General features: G+C 41.6%; 3 protein-coding genes across 4 annotated transcripts in view; all 3 read right to left on the bottom strand.

Annotated features, from left to right (window-relative positions):
• Positions 1–50: 50 nt before the first annotated feature.
• Positions 51–3,753, bottom strand: LOC308105726 (protein ABHD13-like). The gene is made up of 2 exons (XM_080456652.1): positions 3,619–3,753; positions 51–2,671 (listed from the first exon to the last, which is right to left on the bottom strand). The coding sequence occupies exons 1-2, from the start codon at positions 3,708–3,710 to the stop codon at positions 1,777–1,779; spliced, it is 987 nt and encodes a 328-aa protein (XP_080312778.1). The 5' UTR covers positions 3,711–3,753; the 3' UTR covers positions 51–1,776.
• A 4,427-nt stretch (positions 3,754–8,180) lies between these two features.
• Positions 8,181–21,988, bottom strand: part of LOC308073270 (protein ABHD13-like) — a gene marked incomplete at its 5' end in the record, with an annotated part of 149,254 nt that continues 135,446 nt past the window's right edge. Inside the window, one exon of the mRNA XM_080412148.1 lies at positions 8,181–10,075. Coding sequence (XP_080268274.1) covers positions 9,166–10,075 — 910 coding nt within the window. The 3' untranslated portion in view covers positions 8,181–9,165. The remainder of the gene's footprint in view (positions 10,076–21,988) is intronic.
• Positions 15,571–17,643, bottom strand: LOC308106014 (protein ABHD13-like). Of its 2 annotated transcripts, none has more exons than XM_080457011.1 (2): positions 17,506–17,643; positions 15,571–16,501 (listed from the first exon to the last, which is right to left on the bottom strand). In XM_080457011.1, the coding sequence occupies exons 1-2, from the start codon at positions 17,532–17,534 to the stop codon at positions 15,619–15,621; spliced, it is 912 nt and encodes a 303-aa protein (XP_080313137.1). In that variant the 5' UTR covers positions 17,535–17,643; the 3' UTR covers positions 15,571–15,618. The 2 variants fall into 2 exon arrangements, with proteins under 2 accessions (XP_080313137.1, XP_080313138.1); XM_080457012.1 differs by having other exon boundaries at positions 15,571–16,495; positions 17,506–17,546.

The raw sequence follows: 21,988 nt of genomic DNA, 5'->3' as shown, positions 1-21,988 counted from the left end.
CCAAATAAAGATTTTAATCCAAAAGAGAAGATCGATCCCTACAACAAAGGGTTACAAAAGTACAATATAAGAGTTTATTTGACAAAATAGTACAAAGTACATTATAACAGAGTTTCGAAGTACAACATAAGAGTGTATTTGCCAAAATAGCAAAATAGTAGTACTCTTGAAAAATAGAACAAATTGGGAAAATGGTTGTTGTTGTCTCCAGGTGCCCAGTTATCTCCACCCTAAGTGCCCACTCGTCCAGGTGCCCACATTGCCCACTTATCCCGGTGCCCACCTCTGAGGTGGCCACTCGTCCAGGTGCCCACTGCCCAGTCATCCCAAAAATAAGGTGCCCAGATGTCCCTAGTGCCCACCTATCCTGTATTCCATCTTCACAGCTTCTCTTCTGTCCCACTTTCCTTCTGTACAATCTTGGGCTTAAAAATAAAGTCTCCCCCTCCTTTTCCATTTCACAATCAATGCACATGCCACTTGCAACCCGCCCTGACCTCACCTTGTGGCCTTTTCACTCCTTAATGTATTGAATATTAGCTTTCCCAATGTTACCATCTATACACTCTTCTTTTCAAAATCTTTTTATTAAGACTTTTTTTTTTACAAAAGCTCCCCAGGGGTGGAGAGTGGACAGGCATATTCGAATCCACAAGCATCGGTCTAATATGAACTCATAATATAAAGTGTATAGCCAACCAATGTCATTATAAAAAACTTCCTCAATCCCCTTGGCTAATGGTTGTAGGCTATTATAAGGCACAATAGAGTCTGAGTATTAAGTAAAACAAAAGAAAAAAAATGTTATACACTGTTTTTGAGAAGTCACTTCAGTAATTGTGTCAACAATTTCATTTCATCTCTCCCATATACCCAGGGACCCACAGTCGAATTCACCTGAAGGATCTTAACTTGATGACTCAGCACCCAGTTCAAGTGCACTGCATACAGAAAACAACTGGTTCTTGTGCATTTTAACGAAAAATCCAAAATATTGTTGAAATACTAATTAAAGCTCTCATGAAGTCCTCACTGGACTCAAGCAGATATATTGGAATATATTCAAATAATTATTTATTTTACAGTAGATCACCTTCAGTAGATTCTCATGTGGGTTTGTTGTGTCTTGCATTATGAGTGCATGTTTTAATGAATAAAAAAGGCCATGAACACATGCATTCATTGCACAACACAAATGCGGCTGATGAAGGAATTGATACTCCCACCACCCCACCTCAAACCCTAAAAAATAATCCAATAATGGCATCGTATATAAATCAGACTTTACAGATTTAGCATTACCTGGCTATGACAATGACAAAACACATGGTGTGTCAAACTCACTGTGCAACCATGTAGATTCAGAGGTCAGACAGGTCAAACTCCATAACTAAAACATTGGGAGGTTTAAAGCTAAACATTTGCAGCCCTAAGCAGTTGTGAAGGACACAGCATTTCAGCATGATTAAAGTGAGCCATGCTGTCGCCTCCTGCCAACTTTTCAGCAAGTAAACAAATTATTTATACTGTAACTATGAACAGACATGACTATGAATTAATTAATGTTTACTTTGAATGAAGAAAAAAAAGAAAACTTGGCTTTGAAAGGGCTTTGTAGCAAATTCTGAACGGTGATGGTGGCAGTTAATAAAAAAGAATACCATAATCAGTCACATCACTTGTTACAAGGTTCTGCAAATGCATTGTGAAAACAATACAACAATGCAGAGACCTTAAAAAGAAAATGTACTTTTGAATACTATTACTATTATTATACTAATTTGTCACTGCAGAAGGTTTGTCAGTATCCTCGCTGGTGTGACTCTTCACCACATCTTTAATGAACAGATCCAGGGCAGGAAAGTAGCCCTGGCATTCCCAGGTATTCATGTGAGCGCCCTCAGGGAAGGTGGCCAGGCGTTTATTCTGTGCAGGCGAAAGCTCATACAGTTGTTTCATCATTACTGGGGGGATGAGCCGGTCCGACAGGCCAGAGACAAACAGAGAGGGCATGTGGCACTGCGCCACACGCTGGTTAGAGGGGAATTCGTTTGTGTAGAAATACTGGGGCAGAAGATGCATGGGAAGGAAAGGGACGAAAGTGGCTGCCATATGGGGGATGCTGAGGAAGGTGTTCTCCACGATAATTGCCGCCACAAGGTGAGGGTTAACTGAGGCCAGGCGCACAGCCACAGCTCCCCCTAGTGAGCGGCCAAATAACACCACCTTGGTGTAGTTGAGGTCAGGGTGGGTCATGACATAGTCCAGTGTGGCCTCAGCATCCAGGTACAATCCTTCCTCACTGGGCTTACCCTCACTCTTCCCAAAGCCACGGTAGTCCACCAACACCACATTAGCTTTCAACTTGTCCAGCATCTGCCGTGCATTGGGCACCCTATCATAGATACTGCCTGCGTTGCCATGGAAAAAAAGGATAGTGGTTGGGGCAGAGGAGTTACCTCCTGTGTAGGGCAGCAGGATGAGGTTGAGTTTCACACCGTCTATGGTGTCAATGTACACATTCTCATGTAGTATTGGTGGCATATAGTCATCGAGGGGAAACAAGTTGGGTTGGTAAACAATCTTATCCTGGAATGTGGACAGGATTCCAGCCAAAGAGGCTGGGATGAAAGTCAGGAGAAAGAAACCTCCAACGCACAGCAGCCTGCACCTAAACCAGCAATGACAACGCTGTTATAGTAATCTGCTAGACAAGTGGCCAGTAAAAAGGTGCTAGCTGTGCCCTGGCCAATATGTAGCCAATTAAAACAGTGGTTCCCAAACGTTTTAGCACAAGAAGAGATTAATTATCTTCCCAGGACCAAAACTTACAAAAATATACATTATGAATTAACTACTTATTTAACAGTGAGGTGTTGTGAGCTGTAGCCTACATCTGCTATTTTCACTATTTCTTAAAAGTTTGTTTTTGTTTAAATATATGTTTCTTTCTTTCTTCAGAGAACTTCTGAAGTTCTTTAGATTTTTTTTTTTGCATAGTTTTGTGAAAGTCAGAAAAAAATCAAATCATTTTTTATAGGTAATTTCTTTTAGGAAACGTTAAAAAGGGGGATATTTACTCGCGACCCAGAAAATGCGCCCCGACCCACTGTTTGGGAAAAAACACTGGTCTAATCACATATAACGGTAAATGAAGTGTCTTGACCCCACCCACGCAAATTGTGTTGCTATTGCTAACCTGACCTGATCTGAATCAGACTATTACAGAGAACATCTCGCAAAGTAGTTGAGTAGTCGCTGCCTCGCAGGCATTTTTGGATGAGAATGAGACTGAGAACACACGCAGGGCTACATAATGCCGCTGCGATGACTCGGGACTCGCAGGGCATGGAGTGATCTAGCTCTGTGCGTTAGGAGGACTAGTAGTGTATGTTAGCTTATTGAAATGTGCTCGCATTTCCCAGCAACAGTGGTCCTTACACACCGGCGAATATGCGAATATACGCAAAATTCGGACTCGTTCCGAATAATTAAAAGACGCTTTTTTCGCTTCGCGAAACTGATGTGGACGCTTGCATTGACTTTATAAGGTTTTTTAAAAAACCGTATTTATTCGCATGAAGAATTCGCCCCGGTGTGTAAGGACCTTTCACTCACCCGTTCCTCATTTTTTTTAGTAGACCAGCTCCCAGCAAAAACACGTAAAAACAAACCAGTGAGAGAAACGCAACAGCCACTTTCGTTATCATTTAGCTGGCTCTGAGTCTGTTTGTGGCACCCTAAAAAGTCCGGGTTGAGAGCACAACAAAAGGCAAATCCGGTAAAAGAAAAAAAGGAGAAAAAAAGAAAGAAAATAAAAAAAACTTTGTGCATCACTCGTTCGAACGCTGCATGGCAGCATGGGTACGCAATAGACCGCCGAAGTCTGACGTCATTTACACATCCTTTGTTTGTCTACCTGGTTCGCAGTTTTCCACCCCCGTTCTGAATCCCATAGACGTATTTAATATCGCGTCAAATAAGAACTGTGTTCCAAAAATAAACTACTGACCCCGGCGTGTTGACTCTTATGGATATGAAGCATCAACTGACGGTGAGAAAACGCTAATGTTACTTCCGCCGAATTAGTTACATTTTCGCCAGAAACAGACTGTATCAAATATAAGTGACTGACTATCATAAACGATAAAGAACCTCCTCCCTGACAATAACGCCGACACGCGGTGTTTATTTTTGGACCACAATTCTTATATGAGACGATTCTAAGATGACCCAATGTTATTCTCCATAGAGAAATTACTTCCGCAAACCTGGGGATGAACGAGTCACGTCAGGACTTCGGTGCTCTATACTACGCATTGGGCCGGTTCTAGGGGGGGGCAGGGGTGGGCAGTGCCCACCCAAACGTGCATCCTGCCCACCCAATCAAAATTATTATTTTTTTTATTTATATTTGTTTGCCAATTTTTTTATAGGTCTAACTGTGCCAAAATGCATATTTTCCTACGCATTTGGGGGGTTTGGGGCCCCCGAAAACCCCCCAAATGGTTTTGGGCCCCCCCCCCAAAAAACATCTGCGCGGCGCCGAGGAAGCCGCCCCCCCCAGCATTTATTAATGCCCCCCCAGTTAATAATTTCTGTATCCGGCCGTAAAACAAAATTTTTAACATTTCTAACATATTCTAATACTATTTATTAACTTTCTCTTGACTCCTCGGCTCAACAAACACAAAACGCCTAAATAATTGTGCTTCTACTGTCAAGTGAAAACCAAAATAACTCTAAATTGAACACCAACATGAGTGCTTAAATACTGTCTAGTGAAAGTTAGACTGGAATGGCCAGACTAGTCCAGGCTAGATTGAAGTAGTCGCACCTGGCCTGAGTCAAACTAAATTGACTAAGCACCTAGGGCACAAAGCCTGCAAGCATTTTATGCAGATGTACTTGGATGTTCCTGTGCATGCAACATCATGGCTTCTGTTTGCATTGTTTTGTGTCTGTATGCTGGGGCCAGTGGTTTCCAGGGGCAAACCTGGTCTCAGGGGTGCCTTGGACAATGCAATGTGTTTCACAATGTTCATACAAGATGGACTTGGTGAAGCGATATAGTACAGGATATAGGGGGGACAGGGACCTGTCCCCCCCAATCCCTCCCTGCTTGGCACTCAGCATCAAGCAAGGGTTGGATTGGGGTAAATCCCTGCGACATATTAGCGTCATGTCCAGGTGGTGTACTTGTAGGCCTACATCAAGCTGCCTCACGCTAAGGAAACAGGAGATAGGCTTCTGCCCTATGGGCCTCAGCAAGGTTTACTAGCATGAAGATATATTAGCCAACATACCTTCTTATTCTTCATTTATTTGTTTATTTGGGCGGGACACCATGTATTAATGAACAATACAATTAAAGTGTAAATACACAAGGATTCAGCACGAGATGCACATTTTCAACCTTTAGTCTCCAACATAAAACAGGTAACATACAGAAATACATAACATCAATCGGTCCTTACATCAATAAATAATACAATAAATCACGAAATCAGACTTACAAGCTAAGAAAACGGTGGAAAACTGTTTTCTGAAAATCTTATGTAACTATATCAGTGGTTCTCAAACTTTCATGTAAAGGACCCCCAAAATTATATGTTTTTGGCCGCCAACCTCAGTTCATCTCAAAATATTCAGATCCAGAGTCCCCCAGAAGCACAGATTTGAGTTAAAATGTTCTCTTTAAAAATATATATATATTCAAAGACAATTTATATACGATTTATATACAAATATACCACGCTATGAGCTTATAGATCTGCTTTTTTTGAATAGCCAAAGTATACAATATGGCTAAAATCTAAAATGACACAGATGCTTTCCTGGTTTTAATGGCATAAAGTAAGTTGGCTCGGCAGCCAATTTGAATGGGAATCATACAGTGTTATTTGTATTTCCTGTTCAAATCTTCTGCTAAGCCAATCAAATGAAGCTAGGGACACTGAACCGGAACAGTAAACAGGTATGACACCTTCTGGAAACCTGGAACTACAGTTATGCACAGCACCTACAAGCAAACAGTCAAAACCCTGTTTGGCGGTCATTGTGACACTCTTTTGTACCTAATTTATAGCCAGAGGTGGACAGTAACGGAGTAAATTTACTTGAGTATTGTACTTAAGTACATATTCTGAGGATCTGAACTTTACTTGAGTATTAGATGTCTTTGATACTTATTACTCTTACTCGAGTACATTTCCAAGACAAATATTTTACTTTTACTCAAGTACATTTCTAGGAATTCTGAAAAGTACAAGTCACTTTTAGGTTCGCTGGTTGTTGTTTTTTCCCCCTAAAATGCAATTGGCCACACGTTGTATTCGTCAAAGAAAGAACCTATCCAATGTTCCCTGTAGCGTGCGCCCATGCGCACACGGCCGAACACGACCGCCCGCTGAAATCTGTCGCGCACAGAAAAAAACAAGCACTCAGTCTGTGTCAGTGCAGCCAGGACGGCTGTGTGTGTGTGTGTGTGTGTGTGTGTGTGTGTGTGTGTGTGTGTGTGTGTGCGCGCGCGAGCGCACAATATTGCCTCGTTTAAAAAAAGAATCCAGCAAACAGCCCAAACAAAGTCGTCCATTGAAGTAGATAGGGACAACTCTTGTTGTCGAGGTAAGCACGACATTTTAGAACCCTTATAGAGCAGGGGTTTTCAACAGGTGGTCCGTGGACCACTTGTGGTCCCTGAAGGTATTGCATGTGGTCCCTGACCATGTTGCAATATGTTTTTTTCTTCTTGTTCCATGGAACAGTGCATATTATCGAACTGGTGACCTACAGTATGATGACATGTCAATGTTGTCAGTTTCTGGGAAGTCGGAGGTCAAGAAATTCCACAGAAAAGGGAGTTAGAATCTCAAGAAGGGGAAGTGTACCGGATTGCCTGATGGAGTCATCATTATTAGGAAATGTGGCCATATAATTGCATGTGTCTGTGTAGTCCATGGACCACTGGTTGAGAAACAGTGGGATGTATCATGGGATGCATGCATACAGTAGCAAGTGTTAGCAAAGCATTCATCTTAGCTCTAATTTCACCCAACACAACAGTGGTCCCCAGGTTGATTCTTAATCAGGGTGGTGATCCCTGGTTCACAATCAGTTGAAAACCCCTGCTTTAAATGTCACTGGAGTTTAGGCTAGCACTAGTATTTAGCTGTAGCAGTGACATATGGTACTTTTTTTGCCTTGACTATTCTTGAAAGGCAAAGAGTGACATGCTTTGTTTTTTTTGCCTTGAAAACAATGCATGCGCCTTGAATGGGGAAACGTTTTTATTTTATTAGGACTCATAGAATCACAAAATGTCCCTGGGCTGGGACCCATTCCAATGACCACTCCTGGGTCCTGACACCCACTAACTACATTGGAAATATTTTAGTACTGGGGTCGGGTCGAGTACTATGTCCACCTCTGTTTATAGCACAAAAGGTTTGGAAATGTGTGTTTCGTAGATTATTTCTGTTGCAGAAATGCTTATAGACAAAAATCTTATAATGTTGGAAAGCCTATGTATTTCCCTTTTAAATGGTGCCCCACTTGCAAGGAACATGCATTTGTGGTAGAGATGTACCGATACCATTTTTTCCTTCCCATTACCGATTCCCATAACTTGTGTATCGGACGATACCAGTGTGTAATAAAAAAAAAATCTGGGACAGTGGTTCTCAAAGTGTGGTCCAGGAACTCTCAAGAGTTCCTTGAGGGAGTTCCAAATGGCCTCTACAGGTCTGAGAGTGTACACATATGGTTCCATTTGTACACTCTCAGTTATAGGGGTCCTTGAGTTTTATTTTGTTGAGAACCACTGATCTAGGAATAAATGAAAATTCCATTAATAATTGTTAAAGTGCAGCAACAAGTTAGTATAAATAAATAAAATAAAGAAATAATAATGTAAATAGTACAGTAAGAGTATAAAACAGTTAACTGAAGCATTCAAAATACACACAAAATATTGTGTATAAAACACTGCCTGTGTGCAATGACTGTTCAACTTTGTCTCAGTGCAGATTCAGAGTTCAGACAGATCAAACTCCATAACTAAAACAATGGGGGTGTGAGAATGACTGGCTGGAAACAGTACAGAGGCACTTGTATGGTGTAACCCATATTTATTCACCAAAATATAACAAACATAACAAGGACATTAGCTGTAACACCCAGTAATGGTGTTGTCTAGCTTCACACCCTCAGTTGTTTACTGGCAGCAGCGTCTTATACCCAAGTGAGCTAGACTGCACCATTGACAGGGGTGTTCTAAAACGTAATAAATACCTAACTAAACATACAATAAATACTTAAATACCCTTAACCCCCACAAGTATATAACATAAGTTATCTAATGATTCCTTAGTTCGTCACACTACAACATAATTAGAAATGACAAAAACACATCATAACCCTCCTCTGCTATCCTGATATAGTCCAGCCCAATCATACTGGGGGCAGCAACGTACATGTTAAGCATTCAATTATCAACTTTAACATTACAAATATAACACATATTGCACTCGGCATTGCACTTGCTCTTAAATATATTGGACTAAGATATTTTGCACTCTCCATCATGATAACACCCAACATTTGTTTGCCTTTCTCCATAGGTGTAACTCATTATGCAGAGTGGCCACCAGCTCAGCTGGACAGGAAATGACACACTCAGAATGTTCTGTAAAACTGCATTCAACAATAAAATCATAACCGGGCCTTTCTCCACGTGCAAAATATAGCTGTGCAAATTAATAAAGTGCAAATATGCTGTGCAAACATAATTCAATAAATAGGGTTAAATTACATGTGCAAAAATAGGTAACAGAGGACCTCTCTCTGTTACAGGGGAGTTTATAGCGAAACATTTCACATGTGAGCCACGCTGTCACTTCCAGACAACATTTACAACAAATTATTTTTATAATGGAATTATGAACAGACTGTTATTGTAAAGTAAACACATATTTACTTGAAATACATGTTCACTCATTTAAGAAACTTTATGGCTTTGAAGGGGCTTTGATGCAAATTCCAAACATGATGGTGGTAGTTAATAAAGATTATGTTTTTTTATTAAGGCCTCCAATTATTGAGATTTCAAAAACCTTCTTAATACTTAAGCATTTTTTTTTAAAACAAGTACTCGAGCACTTTAACTCAAGTAAAGATTTGACTGGAATTTGACACTGCAGAAGTCAGGCCAATTTCCTCAAGGGTGTGGCTCTTCAGCATATCTTTAATGAACTGCTCCAGGGCAGGAAAGTAGCCCTGGCAAATCCGGGTATTCATGTGAGTGCCCCCGGGGAAGGTGGCCAGGCGTTTATTCTGTGCAGGTGAAAGCTCATACAGTTGTTTCATCATTACTGGGGGGATGAGCCGGTCCGACAGGCCAGACACAAACAGAGAGGGCATGTGGCACTGCGCCACATGCTGGTAAGACAGGAATTGGTTACTGTAGTACCACAGGGGCAGAAGACGCATGGGAAGGAAGGGGAACAAAGCGGCTGCCATATGGGGGATGCTGAGGAAGGTGTTCTCCACGATAATTGCCGCCACACGGTGAGGGTTAACTGAGGCCAAGAGCACTGCCACAGCTCCCCCTAGTGAGCGGCCAAATAACACCACCTTGGTGTAGTTGAGGTCAGGGCGGGTCATGACATAGTCCAGTGTGGCCTCGGCATCCAGGTACAGTCCCTCCTCACTGGGCTTTCCCTCACTCTTCCCAAATCCACGGTACTCCACCAGCAACACATTAGCTTTCAACTTGACCAGCATCTGCAGCGCATTGAACACCCTGTCATAGATACTGCCTGCATTTCCATGGAAATATAGGATCGTGGTCGGGGTAGAGGAGTTACCTCCTGTGTAGGGCAGCAGGATGAGGTTGAGTTTCACACCGTCTTTGGTGTGAATGTACACATTCTCATGTGGTACTGGTGGCATATAGTCATTGAGGGGAACCGCGTTGGGTTGGAAAACAATCATATCCTGGAACATGTACGGGATTCCAGCCAAAGAGGCTATGAGAGCCAGGAGAGAGAAACCTCCAATGCACAGCTGCCTGCACCTAAACCAATAATGACAAACCTGTTAGAAACACTCTAAAACACTGCTAAATAAGTGGCCAATAACAAAGATGCTATAGCCATGGCCAGGTCCTCCTTATGTAGCCAATTGCTCTGAGTCTAAAGAATTATATATCTAATCACAAATAACGTTTAAGTGTCTTGACCCTACCCATGCAAATGTAGTTGCTAAAATGATGATCTTGAATGATTACTAGCCTAGTACAGAGAAACAGGGAGCATCACTTGCTCAACGTTAGCCCTAGAATGGCTGTGATATTACATACAATTCCATATACACAGCCATAGATCACCTCTATGCCCTCCAAGGCAAGGCCTCCCGGGTAGCAGCTAGACTAATTGTGGCAGCATTTAAAGTTGTGGTGCTATGTGTATACTCACTCAAAAAATAATTGCTGCGACTTGGTGTCAGCTTGGTTTCATATCCATTTGAACATTCTGTCAGAAAAAGTGTGTTTAGTAAAATAGCTCCACTTTTCCACGTGCTTCACATGGACAACATTCTCTGCTTGCAACGGGGCGAAATGATTGCTGGACTGAAAATATGAAAACTTCCTTTGGTGAGCACTGAGCACATATGTATGGGCACACAATTGACATTTGACAGGTGCCCCATACTATAATGTCAGTCTATGTGCTCCCCAAAATGTGGGTTCCAAATCAAGAGCTGCATTTCAGTAACCCTGTTCCTTCGTGTGAAGCTTGTGGTAAAGTGGAGATATTTTACTAAACACACGTTTTCTGCCACAACTTTCAAATGGATATGAAACTAGAGGACAGTAGCTGACTCCAAGTCGCAGCAATTCATTATTGGTTGAGAGTAGCCTACACTTGCAGCGCCAAAGCCATGGATCACACGACGGTCATCCGTCAAGGACCGTCATGGATGAACTTCAACATAGTGTTTGCACTTTCTCCCTTTTTGGACCGTACATCTACATAAACGTTCAGATTTCAAATAAAAAGTGCTTTCCCAATGACCACGGATGTTACAATTAAGTACGGGCCCTCAGTAATACCGATATCTTCCATTTTGTTCAATAAAAAGCGTTTTAATCCGATCGGCGGCATCGTTATAATATATATCAGAGTGCAATACACCTCGGAACCGATAAGGTTGCCTAGTTGAAAGCATATGAAGGAAATATGGAGAAAATGGCCACCGTTCGGATTAAAATGCTTTTTATTAAACAATACGGAAGACATTTCCGAAGACACTTCTGCGAGCCCGAACAGAATTGTAACATCCGTGGCCATGGGGTAAGCTCTTTATATTTGAAATTTGAACGTTTATGTAGATGTACGGGCCAAAAGGGGAGAAAGTGCAAACACCACATTGAAGTTCATCCATGACTCACTACAGTCATGTATCAGGGCTACCAGCGCCACAACGTTTAATGCCGCTGCAATGACACACCGACGCAGGGCATATAGGGGTGATTTATGGCTGTGAGTGATTATGGAATACATGAAATGTATGTATTATCACAGCCATTCTAGGGCTAGTAGTACTGTACTACAGTCAACGTAGTGAAATGTGCTTGACAGCATTTCTCAACTACAGTAACAAACCGCACTCACCCTTTTTTAATTCCATTTTTATTTTTCATTTTTAGCGATCCAGCAGCTCCGTGCATAAGAAAAAACAAAACAATAACAAACAACCCAGTGAAAGAAACGATTGCTTTAGCCTTTAGCTGTAACCAGAGCCTTTGTTTGTGTGTGCCACGCTAATAAGTCCGGGTTGAAAGCACAAGCACTACAAAATGCAGTTCTGCTTTAAAAAAGAAAAAGAAAGAAAAGAAAGAGAGGGGAAAATAAATAGTGCATTCACTCGTTAAAACCTACTTTTTACTGTCTAGGGTTCAAACGCTACAGGGGTGCGCATTCATGATGTACAGATGGCATGCACATTGCACACCAATAGGCTAATAATAGTGCAACAATGAAGTCATGATAATGCAATTTCTGCTCTTAGCTTATTGACTGTTTCTCAATGGGGACAATCACAATATTAAAAAGTAAAGGGAAAACAGACCTTTAGATCCTACAGTCCTCAGAAACAATATGTCATATTATATTGAAACTTGATGGAAACTGTAACTTTTACTCTTACTGCAGTGCAGAGGATGACATATCCTACACTACAGTTAACCTCGCGTCACCAGTCTTTCCACCTACACTACAGTTAGAAAATTTCTATTTGCTTAAGTGTTTTGTGATGTAACAATATCTACCATGAAGATATATTAGCCAACATACCTTCATATTCTTCATTTATTTGGGCGTGACACCATGTATTAATGAACAATTAAAATGTAAATACACAAGGATTCAGCACGAGATGCTAATTTTCAACCTTTAGTCCCCAACATAAAGTAGGTAACATACAAAAAAAAAAAACGTCAATCAGACAACATAAATAGCAATCATGACTCCTTAATCCTACTATTAGAATATTCGCTTTTCAAAATTGTTTAAGATTTTTAACAAAAGCTTCCCAGGGGTGGACACTGACACACATGTTCACATGAAAACAAATATACATCAATCCCATTTGAATTCAGCATTATAATTACATTGTTTACAGTAGACCTTCACATTAATAAATAAATAAAAAAACATCATGTTTGCATTCACTACCCATAATAACACAAATGGGGCTTATGGAGGCATTGATACTCCCACCTCACCTAAAAAATACTCCAATAATTCATTCTTTGGTAAACATACAGAAATGTAAAAACTTTGGAGAAGAGAGACATACAAATTAACATTCTGTCCCATGCCCATGCTCCACTTGATGTCACTGACATGTCACCTTTCAACCCATAACATAAACTAGCTCCATAAAGAACCTCTCACGAGATGAGGTTCTATGTCGTTACCTTCCAGAATCGGGTGAACGTCCGCCAAGGCTCCGCTGTTTACCCTTTTGTATACGTCGTATCCCAAAACTAATGGTAGATTCCAAGCCGCACGGATGTTTAAAGTTTGGTTCGGCGCATACAATTTTAGGAACGGAGCGAAACTACCCGTTTAAATCGCTTATTTAGTCAGCCTGTGGCCATGTTTCCCATTCAACCCGGAAAACCCCCCTACGTCCGCTGCCAGTACTGCTCCCGGTTTGGCTACAATGGGAAACATGTCCACAGGCTGACTGAATAAGCGATTTAAACGTGTAGTTTCGCTCCGTTCCTAAAATTTTATGCGCCGAACCAAACTTTAAACATCCGTGCGGCTTGGAATCTACCATTAGTTTTGGGATACGACGTATACAAAAGGGTAAACAGCGGAGCCTTGGCGGACGTTCACCCGATTCTGGAAGGTAACGACATAGAACCTCATCTCGGAGCTGTATAGCGGAGTGAGAGGTTCTTTATGGAGCTAAACATAAACTAGTCTGGAGAATCAGCCGTCTATCCCCACGGCTTTCTAAATTATAGTAATGCTGGCAGAGGACCAGTGGTGGACAGTAACTACTTTATTTACTTGAGTACTGCACTTTTACTGTAAATAATTATTTAGAGTATCTGCACTTTACTATTTCTTTTTTGGAAACTCATAAGTTTTCACTCCACTACATTTCAAAGACAAATATTGCACTTTTGACTCCACTTGAAGGTTGTCGTGTCGTTACTTATTTATAAGTCAGCTGTTGATGTTTATTTTCTAAAATGCAATAGGCGAGAATTCTCTCAGGTCAATATTATAGACCTGTTTCACCTCATTTGAGATGGACAGTACAGTACAAGTATAGTTCCCAACAAATTGTTACACCAAGTGCAGAAGTGGACTTCACCTTTAAAAACAGAGTGCATGTTCCCTCCAAAAATGTATAAATAAATAATATATAGAAATGGCACAAAATGTTTGGAAATTTGTGTTTCGTAGATTATTTCTGTTGCAGCAATACTTCTAGGCAATAACTCTTATACTGTTTGAAAGCCTGATTATTTCCCTTTTAAATGGTGGCGCACTTATAAGGAACATGCATTTGTGGTAGAGATGTACCGCTAAAAGTTTTTCCTCTCCGATACCGATACCCATAACTTGCGGATCGGTCGATACCGAGTACCTAGGCTATCCGATACCAGTGAGTAATTAAAAAGAAATCTAGGACAGTGGTTCTTAAAGTGAGGTCCAGGAACTCTCAGAGTTCCTTGAGGGGGTTCCAAATGGAACCTTACAGGTCTGCAACTCTGAGTGTACAAATGGAACCAACAATGGAACCCTTACAGGTCCATTTGGTTCCATTTGTACACTCATGGGGGTCCTTGAAATTAAAAAAAAAGTTCGAGAACCACTGATCTAGGAATTAATTAAATTCCATTAATAATTGTTAAAGTGCAGCAACAAGTTAGTAAAACAATAATGTAAATAGTGCAGTAAGAGTATAAAACTCAAAATACCAAAAAAAAGATTACTGTGAATGACATATCATGTGATTAATGACATGGTATCGGACTGGCATATTCTACAATACCGATGCCAGCATTGTAGGCAGCTTTTCCAATACTGGTATCTGTATCGGAACAACTAACTAATTTGTGGGATGAGCAGCGCAGCCGAGTATGTGGGTTGACCTGTGGCCATGAAAAATGCTCAAAACAAGAGTCAATAGATTCTTGTAATGCCTACTACATTTACACGTCGTCGTGTGCGCACTACAGGAGTTTAATATCCTCAAGTTGCTGCTGCTGAGCCGATTGGACGATTTTGACAAAGTAGATGAAAACAGTGCAGTGCAAAATATGCAGTGTATAAATATATTTTATATTTTATATTAAATTGTGTATAAAACGCTGACTGTGTGTAATCACTGTGCAACTTTGTCTCAGAACTTTGGCAGATTCAGACAGATCAAACTCCATAACTAAAACAATAGCAACATTTGCAGCCCTGTGCAATCGTGGAGGACACCGCAGTTTAGCATAAAGTGAGGCACCCTGTCGCTTCCTGCCAACATTTCAGCAACACAAAAAAAAAACACATTATTTTATATATTATATCGTTGCTGCATTCCACTGCATTTTGACGCTTTTGCATTTTTTTCCATAAATCAGGGCCATTGAAAACCCTTTACGTCTGTGTGTTGGTAAAAAAATATTGAACCTATGAAAAGCATTAAAAAGCGCTTCTGACAAAACCAGCTAACTCCATTGGATCCTCAAACTTTCTGCTAAACCAGCCAACTCCACCGGAGGTAGCTGGTTTTGCTCCAGGCTCCACCTCCTTTTGACCTCCAACCTCATTGTGAGATTGGAGGTCCATTCAGCTGTTCTTATCAATGATGAACAAACCCTCCTAACTCCACTTTTTTTCATTTCCTGAAAAATGAACATTTTGGAGGTTTCTGCCGGACAGCAGAGATGTGTAACTATGAACAGACATGACTAGTTATTTGAAAGGGCTTTGAAAGGGCTTTGATGCACATTCCAAACATGATGGTGGCAGTTAATAGTAAAAGTTTGTATTAATGCCTCCAATTAATCAAATTGAATCTTCCGAATACTTAAGCACTTTAATTTGACACTGCAGAAGTCTGGGCAATCTCCTCAAGGGTGTGGCTCTTCAGCATATCTTTAATGAACTGCTCCAGGGCAGGAAAGTAGCCCTGGCAAATCTGGGTATTCATGTGAGTGCCCCCAGGGAAGGTGGCCAGGCGTTTATTCTGTGCAGGTGAAAGCTCATACAGTTGTTTCATCATTACTGGGGGGATGAGTCGGTCCGACAGGCCAGACACAAACAGAGAGGGCATGTGGCACTGCGCCACATGCTGGTAAGACAGGAATTGGTTATTGTAGTACCACAGGGGCAGAAGACGGATGGGAAGGAAGGGGACGAAAGTGGCTGCCATATGGGGGATACTGAGGAAGGTGTTCTCCACGATAATTGCCGCCACACGGTGAGGGTTAACTGAGGCCAGGCGCACTGCCACAGCTCCCCCTAGTGAGCGGCCAAATAACACCACCTTGGTGTAGTTGAGGTCAGGGCGGGTCATGACATAGTCCAGTGTGGCCTCGGCATCCAGGTACAGTCCCTCCTCGCTGGGCTTACCCTCACTCTTCCCAAACCCACGATAGTCCACCAACACCACATTAGCTTTCAACTTGTCCAGCATCTGCAGCGCATTGGGCAGCCTGCCATAGATGCTGCCTGCGTTTCCATGGAAATATAGGATAGTGGTCGGGGCAGAGGAGTTACCTCCTGTGTAGGGCAGCAGGATGAGGTTGAGTTTCACATCATCTATGGTGTGAATGTAGTGCACATTCTCAGGTCGTACTCTTCTTGGCATATAGTCATTGAGGGGAACCGCGTTCGGTTGGTAAACAATCATATCCTGGACTCCTGGAACATGCAGGAGACCAGCCAAAGAGGCTATGACGAGGCACATCCACCTGCACCTAAGCCAACAATGACAAACCTGTTAGAAACACTCCAAAACACTGCTAAACAAGTGGCCAATAACAAAGATGCTATAGCTATGGCCAGGTCCTTTTGAAGCCAATTGCTCTAAAAAACAATATATAGATCTAATCACAAATAACGTTAAATGAAGTGTCTTGACCACACCCATTCAAATTTGGTTGCTAACCTGATGATCTTCAATGATTACAAGCCTAGTACAGAGAAACAGGGAGCATCACTTGCTCAACGTTAGCCCTAGAATGGCTGTGATATTACCTACAAATATACATATAAATCTATGGATCACCTCACCTCTATGCCCTCCGAGGCCTCCCGGGCCTGGGTAGCAGCTATACTCATTGTGGCAGCATTTAAAGTTGTGGTGCTGCATGTGTACTCAGTCACCCAATAATTAATTGCTGCGTCTTGGGGTCAGCTTGGTTTCATATCCATTTGAACGTTCTGGTAGAAAAAGTGTTTAGTAAAATAACTCCACTTTTCCATGCACTTCACAGGGACAACATTCTCTGCCTGCGACGGGGCGAAATGATTGCAGGACAAAAAATATGAAAACTTCCTTTGGTGAGCACACAATTGACAGGTGCCCCATACTATAATGTCAGTCTATGTAATGTGCTCCTCCCCAAAGGAAGTTTTCATATAGAGTCCAGCAGTCACTCATTTTGCTTCGTGTCCTGTTGCTTCGTGTGAAGCTCGTGGAAAAGTGGAGATATTTTATCCTACTATACACACGTTTTCTGGCACAACTTTCAACTGAATATGAAACTAGGACAATATCTGACTCCAAGTCGCAGGAATTCATTATTGGGTGAGTACACACGCAGGGCTGTGAAGTTTCGAATAGGACCGATCTATGGCTGTGTATTTGGAATACATTTAAATGTATGTAAGATCACAGACATTCTAGGGTACACTATTGTACTACAGTTAACGAAATGTGCTTGATTTAATTTCTCAACCAGTTTTAAACCGCACTCACCCATTTTTGATTTTATTTTGATTTCTCATTTTCACATACAGCAGCTCCGTGCAAAAGAAAAAACAAAACTATAACAACCCAGGGAAAGAAAAGCTTTTGCTTTTAGCAGTGGCTCTGTTTGAGCTGTGTGGCTCTCTGTTTGTTTGTGCGTTGAGCCACACTAATAAGTCCGGGTTGAAAGCACAAGCACAAACGGCAGTTCCGGTTTAAAAAAGAAGAAGAAAGAAAATAAATAAATAAAGGGGAAAATAAATTGTGCTGCGCATTCAATCGTTCGAACGCTACAGGGGTGCACATTCATGATACAGGCATGGCGTGGCATGCACGTCTTCATAACAACAATACATTCATATGGAATTGAACATGCAGAGTATAATTTACTTAGTACAACATGGACATGTAAGATGGGCTACTCGACTGAAAGCTGCATGTGTCATTTTATTATTGTCCACCAGGTGCTGCTCTTAGAATGCCTCTTTCTCCACAGACTCAATTAGGACAATCACAGTATTAGAAAATAAGAGGGAAACAGTCGCAAATCAAAGCCACTGACCTAAATATTAATAATATCAAATAATCAAATAAAGTGTCAGAGCAGCAAAATAAATATTAAAGTAGCCTATATGAATTTTGTTTTGAATTAAGTACTCACAAAACAATTCAACTGTACACAAAATTCTACTCTAAAATGGCTTTATTGAGGCTAAAGAAATAGCCCTATTGTTTTAAGCCAATTACAGGCAGTATGGAATATCAAAACCATGTTTGGCTGTCATTGTCACATGACTCAAGATCTTTTTTGGTGTTTCTGCCACAAACATTGATATTTGTATCATTTGTGGTGCCTCCTATGCGTGCGTGTAAGTGAAATCGCTTTTGGCTCTCCGTTTTTTTTTTTTTTAAATAGGCCCCTCCTGCAAAGGTTTGAAGTCAATCATGGCCAATCAGAATGGAATAGGACAAATCAGAATGATATGTGTTTATCACCTGACTCCAGAGATGATGTGCACCAATTTGTGTGAGTTTTGGACAAAATCTGTAGGAGCCGTAGCAAACACATACACACACGCACATTCACACAGAAACAAAAATGGCCCTGTGACCTTGACAATGAAAGAACAGCCAGTGAAGAATGAAACTCTATCGGCACTGTGTGACAAAACACTCACCTTCCTGTTCCTGTTCATTTAGGAGAGTGACTCAGCCCTAGGTTCTTACAACTGCAACCATCTGAAAGTGAATGTAAATAATTATAATAATAGGATTTGGTAATTATTGTTGTGTTGTTGATAAACAGCTATTATACATCTACTGTACCCACTTCAGCGCTCAGGAAAGTCCATGCCTGGAAGATTCAGTAATAAATAAAAGCATAGTTAGTCTTACCTCTTTTAATACATATTAAAAGAGGTAATATGTATCCGCTTCCCAGGTAGCTTTTGTGGCACTGCTATATTTAACTACTTGCTTCCACTTGGTGTGACCTTGGCTTGGATGAGATAGACAGATTATGTGTAGAGCAGCCCAGCTGTTGGCCACTCAGCTCTGTCCTTGAGTCTATACAGTAGTTGATTTGATGTGTTGAAGTCAGCATCAAAACCATTAGCTGTGCTTTTTGTCACAGAATCAACATGGGATAATTGAAAATAATTCACTAACCTTAAAGTGGCATGAGTGAAATGAGCAAATCAAACCAACCATAGTAAATATCTGTGATTATTGTTGAATGGGTGATCCTGTCAAAAGCTACAGAGAGCCTGAATGGAGTACTGTGGCAGCATTTGAGCTGTGGTGTTGTTACACTGTGTCCCAGCATCAGGAAATTGTAGGTGGATACATTCTGTTCTGGCATTTTAGTAAACTGTATAATGCCGTGTCAGCATTACTGTCTGAAATCCTGCCAGACAATCTAACACCACTAAAACGGCTACATTTGTTCTCGAGGAATGGTTGTTGATGTTTAATAGATTGTCGACATTGCTCAAGCCCTGACCCTGACAGATTCTGGCATAGGCAGACCCAACTTTTTAACCGCACTGTTGCTCACAATATGGAGCCAGTACAATATGGAGCCAGAAATTAGGGTGTGTCACATGAAAGTTTGCAAGGTCAGTCTTTTTCATTTTAACTGGGTTGGACATGCCACTGTAAATGCAATGCATCATTTTAGATTTGACATGATGAAACTGTCCACTGCTGTTTATTTAATTTAGGATCACACTTTATGGAGGAGGGATGAGAAAGGTGTCGCTGTTGAATAATGTATGGTTCTGCATGACAAGCTATTTATTCTCACCGCTAAAGTCCACAGTCAACATTATCTTCAACATATTCAGTATTCAAACTATTTTAAAGAACAGAATAAGAAGACAAAAGGATTGCATGGATAAAACCACAATCTGTGTGATGCATGATTCACACGTACTCCCACACATGCATGCACACACACACACACACACACACACACACACACACACAGAAACTCGCAACATGTTTGTCTCTTTGGATTATATGGAGTGCTGCATTGTGATAGATTCAGCTTATAACATACTGACAGCTGGCAAGTTCACTCTCGCTTACAACTCAATTACCAAAGACATGTCAGTCAAAACATCTATTATACACACACGCGCCCAGGCACGCACTTGCCCATGCATGCACAGACACACACACACACACACACACACACACACACACACACACACACACACACACACACACACACACACACACGCATGTACACACACACACACACACACACACACACACACACACACACACACACACACACACACACACACACACACACACACACACACACACACACACACACACACATGCACATGCACGCACACGCACACGCACACAGACACACATACATTCCTGGCTTCACTCCCCTATCCCACGACTCAATTACTTGAGATGTGGCAGTCTAAACAGCCAGAGGGCCTCAGCTCAATAACACAGAGTCAGCTGCTGTAGGACGAAGAGTAACTGTGATGCACTGGCTGTGGATATCATACCATCACGCCAAGGGACACTCTTGTCATTCACCTCACGCCCCTCTGCACACCCAGTGGCCTCCTAGGGACACCAAAGAGAGTAACTATACAAGGAGATCAGGGGAACAATCATTCCCAATAATCAGGTAAGAAAAACAGCCACAGATTTATGAAAAAGCCAAACCAAGGTAATTGCTCCATCCCTCAACATCATTTGCCTGAGCTCTTAAATTATTAACTGTGAGTAAGAAGCTGTTAGTATTTGTACAGGCCAGCTCTCGTGAGCAAACGCAGTCGAGTTTGTCTGGCATCATCGGAACCCCTTTGATCTGCAAGTCAGTGAATGCGATGCTCAAGGTGATACATCTGGTGTCCATGACTACAGTACAGTAAATGTGTTGTCACCTTGGAGACAGAGCGTTGCCTTGAGTCAGGGATGACAGCTTCATAGCAACACCTCATTTTGAGCAACATCTCACCCACTAAAGGTCTGACTGTACAGTACACAGTCAAATGTTAATTTAACACAATTTGACACGATATGCATTCGGTAAGCCAGGCTAACACTGATCATTCCTTATATCACACACCTTGCACGCGTACGCACGCACGCACGCACGCACGCACGCACACATGCGCGTATAGGCACAACCTTTTCATGCACCAGCCAAAAAAAAAAAACGTACGTATGTCAGTATACTGGAACTTTAAAGGTGCTTTAATTTTTTCCTTCATACCTCTGATTCATAATTAAGAGTCACCGTGCCTCGTATTGCTCTGCTCTCAACGCCAATCAACGAGGTTTAATGAGAGCACACATTGTACAGTGATGACCTAATCCACTAAGAGTAATAGCAGGCCCTATCAGGGGCCATGTGTATGCAGTTTGCCCTGCTACACCACCATGCCTGCCAGGAATAAATTGGATGGAAATTACTGCACGTCTCAGGCAGTAATTAGGAGGCCTCCTATGGTGAAGAGGCAGACATTAACTAATAAAGACTGCATTTCCTATGCAAATGAGCCTAACCTGTAGATCTGCGTGCGTGCGCGCGTGTGTGTGTGTGTGTGTTGAAAGCAGGAGTTCAATGTTTTTCATAAAGTACAGGAAGGGGGGGGGGGGGCAGGGGTTTAAGGTGTTATAGTGATTCTCAGGTAAAAGAAGTGTCACACCAAACATGTTGGGGTGTTTGAGAGTGTGACAATGTTTTAATAAGCCAGGCACCATGCTCAAAGTCCCTGTCCACATGTCCCCTGCTGTGGTTTAAAATCTTTCCTGTTCAATGTACATGTCTTTGTCAAACATTTGTCTCCCTCCAAAACATCCCTAATTGCCACAACCATCACCAATATCATCATCATCATCATCGTTATTATCAAGATTATTCATCACAGTCTCCTGGTGTTGCATGTCATAATCTGTCCATATCTGATCAGACTGGTGAGAGAGCAGTACAGTCTCTCTGTGGAAGAGGTGCTAA

Source organism: Gymnoscopelus braueri, assembly GCF_963280865.1.
Source record: "Gymnoscopelus braueri genome assembly, chromosome: 18".
Classification (NCBI taxonomy): domain Eukaryota; kingdom Metazoa; phylum Chordata; class Actinopteri; order Myctophiformes; family Myctophidae; genus Gymnoscopelus; species Gymnoscopelus braueri.
This window is presented reverse-complemented; position numbering and strand designations above follow the sequence as displayed.